A 9,692-nucleotide genomic window follows, 5' to 3' on the forward strand; every position below is an offset into this window, starting at 1 on the left:
CTGGCAGTCATTCTCCCATCGCGTGCCAAGGCCGTTCCGATGTTTGCATACGGTAAGCCAATGCGGATTGGTGGTATTGGCTCGCCGTAGCCCTAAGCATCGTGTTGACTAGCGTGCATGACTCACAAGGCGCTATATAAGACAAAGATGCATCCGCTTCGCTACTTCGTTCCTTTTTCTCTCTCTTTAAATAATAAAGCCTGATTTAACCGTCCACAATGGCTACTACACATATCAATTTCGTCACCCTCGACGTCTTCACCACCACGCCATTCAAGGGCAACCCCCTGGGCGTCGTCCACCTCCCTCCTGAGGCTCCGCTCTCTCAGGTCCAGAAACAGACCATCGCTCAAGAATTCAACCTCTCAGAAACAGTTTTCATACATGATGTTGACCCAAGCAACGACTCCGATCCGCACACCCGTCACATCGACATTTTCACGACGACCACGGAGCTCCCCTTTGCCGGCCATCCCACCATCGGCACAGCCAGCTACCTCCAGGCGCAGGGGATCAGCAAGATCATTACTAAGGCTGGGCCTATTCCCATCCGCTCTGGTACGGAAGAAGGGCACGTTAGCGCGGCTATTCCGCACGACACCCATCTCAACTCGAGGGTCCTCGGCGACATCGAGTCATCCCTCCGCGCGGACCGCCTGCATTCCACGCCTGAGATTCGATCCGCAGAGCTCCAAGCCCCGATTTTCAGCATCGTGAATGGCATGACCTTTGCTCTTATTCCCCTCCCGAGTCTGGATCTGTTATCTCAGGTTTACCCAGGCGCTTTCCCTTGTGCAGTGCACGACCTTGTTGATGTAGAATGGAGCGAGACATTCATTGGTCGGTATTATTATGTAATCTTAGGGACAACCGTCTCAGACTCTGGCGTAAGAACGGTTCAGCTGAGAACGAGAATGGTGGAGGATCAGATAGAAGATCCGGCCACAGGATCGGCGGCGTGTGCATTGACAAGCTATCTTGCACTTGAGAAGTATAGCGAGACAACAATCCAGTTTCAAGTGACGCAGGGCGTTGAGATGGGGCGGCAGAGTGATATTGAAGTCGAAGTTAGGGTAGATGTTGGAGAGGACGGGGCGAGAAGGGTGAAATCGGTACAGCTTGGGGGAAAGGCTAGACAAATCATGAAGGGAAGTATTCTTGTACCTTCTGTTTGAGCAATATAAGCAAAGTTTCCCGCTTCCCCTTCGTACTTCAAAAATTTCGTACAGTTTCCTAATAGCGGCCAGGTTGGCAACTCACAAAAGCTCTGTAAACCTCAATGTACAGTTTTACTCCACATGCATAGGTCGAACACCTGTTTCATGCCGAAAATTGATATAAATCAATATTATCCGAAAATGGATCCATAGTAACTCGAGGAGACCCTTAATTGTACAGTTATATAATATATCGCCTAATAATGATCAGTAGACGTACGATTCCCGTGTAGAAGGTTGTTCATGTGCTCTTTTATTATCACACTATAGATAGGTACGGGGAAACTTGTATAGGGCCGGGATTTTGAAAGAAACAGAAGATATCATACCTTGAGTACCTCTGTCCATCTATATCTGAACAAAACCATAAGGACCTTCCCTAATACTAGTAATAATACGGCCTATGATGATTAACTGCCCATCCAATGAGTCCGCATCCCATTAGAATTAGTTCAGATGCATTTGTGATTTAAACGTGTTGAAGCGTACCATAGCAAACCCCCATCTCCCCAACAAGTTCATCCTCGAACGTCATCCATTCTTTCTGCTCTTCTGTGAGATGGTTAAGGTTGAAAGTCTTGCCCTGTCTATGCAAAATTGCCCTTTCCGTATCACCCTCAATGACCATAATATTCCTTGGAAAGATATTATTATGCTCGACGCGTCTCAAGTATTTGATGGAGGCCATGAATAAAATTCTCCATCCTCTTTTTCGTGTATTTGGTCCAGTGCAACATTCGCATATTGGGAATATACCCCAAAAGGACAGCAGCAGGAGGATACTCGTCGCTCAAAAGCATTTTGAGATATCATAGTATTGCGGTAAGATACCACAATCGCAGATTCCATATCCCTGAAGTCTTTTGTGCGCCGTTAACTTGCACTTGTGAATGTTTGTCACACGATGAGGGGACTCGTAATACCGCTTGGGTCCACGAGCCCGATGCTGCAGAGTCCAGGACAAAGCACTGACGACTTTCAGGACTTATGAACGGTTCTTGTGTAGAAACTTTGAAAGTAAAGTGCAGATTTCCCAAGCATGTTTTAAGGAGATTGGTCAAGTCCGTCTTGACCAGCACATTGATCGCGACTCTTTTACCCGGTTGCGCAATGAGGGGAATTTGGAGCTGCTTCATGATTCTACTTCTGCCACAGTCCACACCAAACAGTTATTTCGAGCGGATGATATAATGATGCTGAAGTATATCATCATGCAAGGTGCACACAATGCGGCCGTGTTTATCCTTCTTAGAGGCAAAGGAGTTACCTCCCGCGGTCCGCGTCGATGGACTCGCTTTTCACTTGGTCTGGGGTCAGTCGCCAAACGAGGCGCAGGCCTCCCAATTGCCGCAATTGAAATCTAACCTGGTAGGGATCCTCGAGACATTATTTCTCCCCCAATACACATGGGCCGCATGCTGATATGTTGGCTTGCAGCCCACCGAAGAGCATCGCATCAAGGAAACTCAGCAGTTTGGCAAAGGTCCAGCACCCTTGCACAAGCTGGGCTGTTCTGGACTTTGCGTGACCGACTTCGGTGCGTTCTATAAGTTCCTCGCGGCCCATTTTAACTTTCGGCAGAGTGATGTGCGCACATACCCCTATAGAGTGCAGGACACAAGACGCTGACTTGGAACGTCGTAGTCCATCTACGATCAGAGCGCTCGGAACATAACTGTATTCGGTCGTCTCGACCGGGGCTCCACCCCGGTGGATTGTCACTGACAATGATAATAGAACGACTGATCACTTCGTTGATATGTAATATAAGTGACGAGCGCGTGGTCTCAGCCGCTGATGGTAAGACTGAAAGGCTGAAACAAATGCAGGGGGTAGTTATATATCGACTGCTCTAGCGACAAAGTGTATCGGCGCCGAGCGAGGGGAGGCGAAGCTTCGATTCATTTTAGGGGTGCTAAGGTAAAGAGTCATGGCTTGATTGATCGGGCAATCAAAGAGAGACACGCGATACTTAGTGTGTTAGATTTCTTATACACATTCTTGATCGTAAGTTGTCATTGTAATATATTAAGATATTCTGTTTAGCTACGAAATATGGTGTTTGGGAGGGGGGAGCGGGTGTGCATGCCACATATAAATTTCTACTCCATGGATAGCGTGATATTCGGTCATAGACTTAATCACCTTATCTAAAAGCTATAGGAGGTATCCAGCAATGGTTGCAGGACAATAAAACCCAGGCAGGGAAACTTGTGAAACTGACTCCCGCAGTCGGGGCGGCTAAGGCATATTTTTCTGCCAGTCTTTTGGGTATGAGGTTTGCTCGAGTATCGATCTTACCTATGGTCCGTCAGTAACTCGAAGGCCGGCCTTTCCCTACCCTCCAACACGTATTTGGGGAATACGATATAGGCCGGCGGGGGCTACAAAGACTGCTATTCCCGCCGCGGAACGGTGTGCCATCGGCTGGCTGCAGAGCTCCTGGATACTCGCCAGACAATAACTCTCCCGAAGCTAAGCATGACTTGTAATACCGTAGTTAGACAAAAGTTGTTCTTAACGTATCGTGTTACATCCAGGCTGTTTGACAGAAATAGCAGTAGCAGATGTCGTAGTTCCAACTATCCCACGGGTCATATTCCTTTCAATTGTGGATCAATCCCTCATGTGGATCACTCGCCCCTAAAATACATTAGCCCCTCAGGCCCGCACGCGTACGGGCTCTCAAGTCTAGCGCACACCTGTATTGTGGAGTGCGCACCAACTAAAAAGTGGCATTGGGCGGCAGATTTTAAAATTGGCCTGAATTGTTACTTCCAATTGTTTCTGCTCCCTCTGCGCTAGGGTTCTAGAATAGCGGACTATCTCACAAGCGCACCCCTGCCAATATAAATAGTCGGTCTGGCATGGACTCTCAATTCTCGCTATGCCAAAGTTCTTTTTTGAGGTACTCAATTTTTAGACTGAGAACAACCCTCGGTCTCAACTAGTTTTCTCGCTCGCAGCAGCGCACCAGTGATTATCATGGCTGCCAACGGGGCAACTCCCGACTGCGATATCAAGGAAGATGTTGCAAAGTTTGATGGATCATTCGCCCCCAAAGCGAGGCCAACTGAGCCTCTATCTGGCCCGTGGTACACAAACCGTGACTATCTTATTGGCGGTTGGTCAGATCCTTCCATCTGGAAAGCTGCAGTACGTCAGCCTAGTCCATGCCCCTCTGTGGTGGAAAAAAAAATTAAAACTTCCTCTCCTAGTTTATCGAAGCGGTCGGTACATCAGGCCTTGTATATGTGTCTGGAAATATTAGCACCACCCTTCTCAGTTATGATACCAAGCAGGTCGGTGCTTATATCGGTCTATCGAATGTGTTTTTGATTAGTATTTTTATCTACGCAACTGCCGCAACCACTGGAGGCCATCTCAATCAAATGATTACGTTTTCAGCCATTTTCTCGGGCATCTGTCCTATTTCAAGAGGTTAATATAATACGAGTATGTGTTGCTGAAATGCTAAGACCCTGCGCTAGGAACTCTCTATATATGCGGTCAGACTCTGGGCGCAGCGTTAGGCGGCGGTATTTTATCAGGAGTTTACGGTCGTGCCCGCTCTATAGAGCAAGTCCTTGTTTTTTCCCCTATACTTTTGCTAAATCTAGTGCTAATATATGGCAGAGTTCATGGAGGTGGTTGCTTTTATAATACCACCACTATTTCGTCGGGGGAGGTCTTTCTTAATGAAGTATTCGCTTCCTTGGTGCTGCTCTTCCTATCGTATGGTGTGGGTCTCGACCCGAGACAAGCAGTTGTTTTCGGCCCTCGCCTTGGCCCTCTTCTTGTTGGCTCCTCTCTGGGAATTCTATCATTTGCCACCAGTGGAATTGCCCCGGGGTACGCCGGAGCTCAGATGAATCCTGCCAGGTGTTTCGCATTTGGCGTCGCGAGGAGAGACATGTCAGGTAAGTAGTCTGTAAAAGAGAGCGAACAAGGGCCACATCTAACAGTTTTATAAGGACAATGGATTTGGTGGTTTGGGCCAGCGATTGCTGCACTTTTACAGGCGCTTATATATAGCCTGGCCCCGCCTGCGCCTCGCCCAAAGGCAAAGAAGGATTCGCTGCCAGCACTTCCTGTTATGCATCCATGCGATAAGTCTCGTTGTGTCTAAATGATATCGAGCTCATATCAATTCCCCTATGGCTGGCTCTATAGTCTCTACCAGTCCTTTTACATTCTGCGCTCTATCATAAATTTCAACTTTCTCCAGGACACAGGAGCGCGCTCGCTATGGACGACGACAAAGCATTGTTTTGCGCGGGCAGGGGGTGTTTGTCTCGCAAGGAATATTGGATGAAAATAATACTCTATCACTTGAATGCCTTGTGCGCTGTATATTCTCAAAAATTTCAAACATAATCAGGCTGTCCAAGAATTTATTTATAACAGGGGCATATGACATAGGTAGAAAACCCTTGCCAGGTGCACCAAATACAGGAAATCTTTATCCTTAATTGTCGGCGAATGTTCTTCGTGAACCTTCCTCTTCGTTATCACCGTAACTATGGCGCGTAATCGGTAAATTTGGAGCCGAGGAATTATATTGCCGTAGTCTGGACTGGCTCGACCGTGGATGATCCGTTCGATAATGTATTTAAGTAGACGATCCACCCGTGTAACCAAAGCTCATAGAAGTGCTATGATTCTATTGACCAGGCAAAGGAAGCTTCAGATATGTCAAGGTTCAGCTAGTGTAAGTTAATAAAGGTTGGATGGCTCATCGTGGTGTGCAGGTAGCTGATTGTTCCAAAGTGCCATGGGTCGATCAGAGCCTCAAGTACTCATTCATTTGCAAGATTGACAAAATTGAGAAGTCTATTCCATTCTACTGGGATGAGGTCGTACTCTATTCATAGGGAATCTGGCGAATATGTCTTCTCACCAACATGAGCAAACCAATGCCATCTCCAGCCTCCTCTCCTTCGCCCTTCTTCCTGCCTTGCTCACCAAGACCGATCTCCTCGCCCGCACAGTCGCGGCAGCAGGAACCTAAGCATCCTCTCCTGTAACTCAAGCTTTCCCGATCTCATTATCCCACTATTATAGAGAATAACGAATGGCACCCACGGTGTTCCAATCGAATCACGCCTCAAATTCAACCGAGCGCTTCCTCTTAGGAGCGCCATTACCAGCGTCACAGGTACCACCGGTAGCACCATGGAGCCTGGGTTGGCAGTACCAGTGCCAATTATCGTCCTCGTAGTTAAGCGTGCCGTAGTCGTCCCAAAAGCCACCCAATTGGTTTGAGTGGTGACTCGCCAGCGTACCACATGTGGTGACCCCGCCACCAACGCTCACCGAGTCAGATCCGATACTTGTGGCCTGGCTCCATGCCTCGGCTTCAGTGTCGCCTTTACCAACCTGGCAGGCAGGCGATGGAAATACTCCTCCTGGGGTGTTTGTATAGAAGGTCATTTCTGCAGCTGCAAGCCAGAGGGCCTGCGTGCCGGTAGCAGCCAGAAGGATCAGCGAAATGGTCTTGAACGCCATCTAAGGAAGTAAATTAGTTTTCGCTCTTCCCAAAAAACCAGCTTGGCAGCTAGCTTGACATAGATACTGCATATGACTCACTGTAAGACAAGTATCAAGGTAGCAGACTGGAAAGTAGAAGTAAACTTGATCCTAGAAGCCTGTTGTTGAATGATGACGATGGAAATTGATCTAGGAACATCACCTTTATATACTTTGAGAATAAGAGACTTCTACTAGCAGGTCGGAGCTGTTTCTAGAGATTGTACCATTATGCTAACCCCGTCCGCTACTCTATGGACTATCCATGTATGGTTTGCAACTGATGGTGCTTGCCCATACCAATTGGTTTCTCTTCACGGAGTTAACTGATCGGAAACCGGATGATCTTGCCCCATGGCTCGGACAACGAACAAGATTCCGTAAGGGTAAGGTTTGGACAGTGTGGAGTGGCCCTTCACCTATTTCTCTAGCGGTTCACTCCTAGAGATGCTTGTCCAGGAGCCACTAAGACCTAATTTATTCCTGCGGCCTCCCGGTGGAGTGTAGGTGTGAACTCTAAATAAATGATATTCGAGCAATGCCTGGAGACCAGCATTTTCCAAAATAGATATAGCTGACTAGGTGTAATGAAACTAAAGAAAACGGCAGTGTGACGCATGCAGTAAGATTGATACATAGGCTGGCACAAGTTGTAATCTCTAAAATAGGCATGGAATTCAGGGACTCGTGAAACCCTTTACTATCCACATCTGTAGCCATCGATTAGAAGAGAACGTAAGAGTATACTATGACGGAAAACCAGAGAATTAGGCCACATCAAAGGCAAGTCAAACCGAAGCAGGTTCAATGCAGGTTTAACGTAATCTAAGACTTAGTTGGCCATAACATCGAGTGGGCCGGCCAGCTGAAGAGAATCTCGGAAGACCAAGAAGACTTTGAATGGTTTACAACTTTACTGGTAAACTCTGCATATTCTTGATCTTACGGAGCCTAGTGCCAAGACTGTAGACCTGCCCGAGTTGTTAAGGGGGTTCGTGTATGTATCCTGGCCCGGACATATCCCGGCCACCGTCGGCCGTTACTTGTTGGACCTTTCCGTCTCAATTACCACCGTTCTCACAGATATCTCGATAGGGTTGGTTGATCAGGGTGGGTCTGTTACTAGACTCTGGCCCGGAGACGTGAGTTTCCAAGCCAATGCCCCCACATGGCATAAAATCCAGTGGCAAAAATTGCGAGCGTCTCCGCGGCTGAGAAACTTCTGAATCATCAGATGCCGGCCGTACCAGATTGATAAGTACATCCACGTGGTGGCGGACCAGGGGTTCCCCGCTATGTAATGTTAGGGCCTATAGCCTACAACGTGTAACCCAACAAATTATCTGTGTTTTAGTTTGGCCAGAACCCACGGGCCTGGCCTTGATGCGTCCCTGACGGGTATAGCCGAACCTGATGACCCTTTTTAGGAAGAGAAGAGCCGGGCTGTGGGGATTTGATTCAGTCCGCACTTAAGGGTATCCACCATTCCCGCGAGGAGTTAATGCCCCATGCCTCGAGACTCGTATTGCTTAGCAGACCCAAGCAAAGCTTGGTGGTTTCTGAAGACCGATCCCTATTTCAGAAAGTGTTAGTCTTGTGCGATCAGCGGACCCTAATACCGGCTATGGATTTCTCCACAACTTCTTCGGATACATCTAGAATAATTCATCGGGATGATGTGATTGAGGTCGGATACGAGGATCTACATGGTTCAAGTTTCAGAGAAGCACTAGTTAATTAAATTAACCATGCCAGCAGCGGGCAAGCTGGCCGTTGTTTGGAACAGTAGCGCAGAGGTGCCAGAGTCAATATTTGAGAATTAAATACTGTCTGAGGGTCAAGACACCATGGTATTTGACAACTTTACGCTCGGCAGCGTATTTATGTGTATCGTACCTTTCGTTTCGGAACTACACCGACAGATACTTCCTCGGGTTCCTTCTCCGGGGCACTGTCAGTTGGAAATGAATCACATACAGCCCATCCACAATTGGTGCAGTTTCTTTCCCAAACCCGTAAAGATATCCACTAGGGAATTATCCTTGTTCGAGATAACCTAGATAACAAATTCACGTTATGGAAGACCCCATATCTAGCGCGCTGCTTGCTCAGGGCAAACTAGGAAGATTGGCCACCCTTGAAGGATCTAGGACACTGAGCTTGGTATGGCTGACATTTGTGCTCCTGTTTGGCCATCCAGGACCATTCGCTTCTCACTGCCTTCTAGGAGCTCCACACAGGGTACTCATCGGCACAGAGAAGGTTAGTGGTTTAGGATGCACTGGGTGACTTCTGCCGCAGGAGGCGCTGTAAATGGATTTATTTGCTATCTCATTCCATCCTGGGATTACAATACCCCGTAATGGTTAGTCTGTAACAACTAAATACAGGTTGAGGCTACTGTACTGTCAGTATCCGCACTTCTACCATGATACTGGTGCCTCGTTAACGGGATTTCAGTGGCGTGGACGCTGCCCGCGATTGTTACGACCGATTCCGTTTATATCAGGCTACGTTCCCATGTGAAGACACTCACTATAACGGGGAATATTTAACTCGGCCATTGGAGTGCAATCCGTAAGTTGGAAACTATTGCATTGTCAGATCGCAGTCATTAGGCTACCAAGTTGGACTGTAGTAATACAATAGTGCCAAACTATCGGTCAATACAAAGATTATACGTAGATACCATTAAGGGATAGGCGGTTAATATGGATTGAGAGAGCATAACAGGAATCCGTGGAATACCCACTTTTACTACAATGATGGAGATCTATCCTTGTATACAAAGTGAGGCGTACGAGATCTAAGCAAAAAGTAATGGTCAGAGTCCGCGACTGCAGCGTGCTCGTGGAGTAGATACATTGTTCCCCTTACATTATTACTCTGATACAACCAATTTATCCGCTGCCTAGCTTCACTGTCATTGTATGTGACCAATGGACT

At 47.5% G+C, this 9,692-nt stretch overlaps 4 protein-coding genes across 4 annotated transcripts; 3 read left to right on the top strand and 1 right to left on the bottom strand.

Moving 5' to 3' along the window:
- The first annotated feature begins 205 nt into the window (after positions 1 to 205).
- Positions 206 to 1,203, top strand: BDV27DRAFT_124756 (PhzF family phenazine biosynthesis protein). The gene has a single exon (XM_032066159.1). It carries the CDS (start codon positions 219 to 221, stop codon positions 1,173 to 1,175), a length of 957 nt encoding a protein of 318 aa, XP_031929992.1. The 5' UTR covers positions 206 to 218; the 3' UTR covers positions 1,176 to 1,203.
- Positions 1,204 to 2,444: 1,241 nt separating this feature from the next.
- BDV27DRAFT_155541 (uncharacterized protein) lies at positions 2,445 to 2,942 on the top strand (the record flags this gene model as incomplete). The annotated part of the gene is made up of 3 exons (XM_032072167.1): positions 2,445 to 2,585; positions 2,655 to 2,804; positions 2,862 to 2,942. 3 exons carry the CDS (start codon positions 2,445 to 2,447, stop codon positions 2,940 to 2,942), a joined length of 372 nt encoding a protein of 123 aa, XP_031929993.1.
- Positions 2,943 to 4,202: 1,260 nt separating this feature from the next.
- BDV27DRAFT_155542 (aquaporin-like protein) lies at positions 4,203 to 5,346 on the top strand (the record flags this gene model as incomplete). Its single annotated transcript, XM_032072168.1, has 5 exons — positions 4,203 to 4,373; positions 4,436 to 4,658; positions 4,709 to 4,745; positions 4,854 to 5,137; positions 5,192 to 5,346. The coding sequence occupies 5 exons, from the start codon at positions 4,203 to 4,205 to the stop codon at positions 5,344 to 5,346; spliced, it is 870 nt and encodes a 289-aa protein (XP_031929994.1).
- A 971-nt stretch (positions 5,347 to 6,317) lies between these two features.
- BDV27DRAFT_155543 (uncharacterized protein) lies at positions 6,318 to 6,725 on the bottom strand (the record flags this gene model as incomplete). The annotated part of the gene is made up of 1 exon (XM_032072169.1): positions 6,318 to 6,725. One exon carries the CDS (start codon positions 6,723 to 6,725, stop codon positions 6,318 to 6,320), a length of 408 nt encoding a protein of 135 aa, XP_031929995.1.
- Positions 6,726 to 9,692: the final 2,967 nt, after the last annotated feature.

This window comes from Aspergillus caelatus (assembly GCF_009193585.1).
Source record: "Aspergillus caelatus strain CBS 763.97 unplaced genomic scaffold BDV27scaffold_44, whole genome shotgun sequence".
Classification (NCBI taxonomy): Eukaryota; Fungi; Ascomycota; class Eurotiomycetes; order Eurotiales; family Aspergillaceae; genus Aspergillus; species Aspergillus caelatus.

Coding starts and splice junctions, on each gene's coding strand:
- BDV27DRAFT_124756 (XM_032066159.1), top strand. CDS start 219: ATGGCTACTACACATATCAATTTCGTCACCCTCGACGTCTTCACCACC.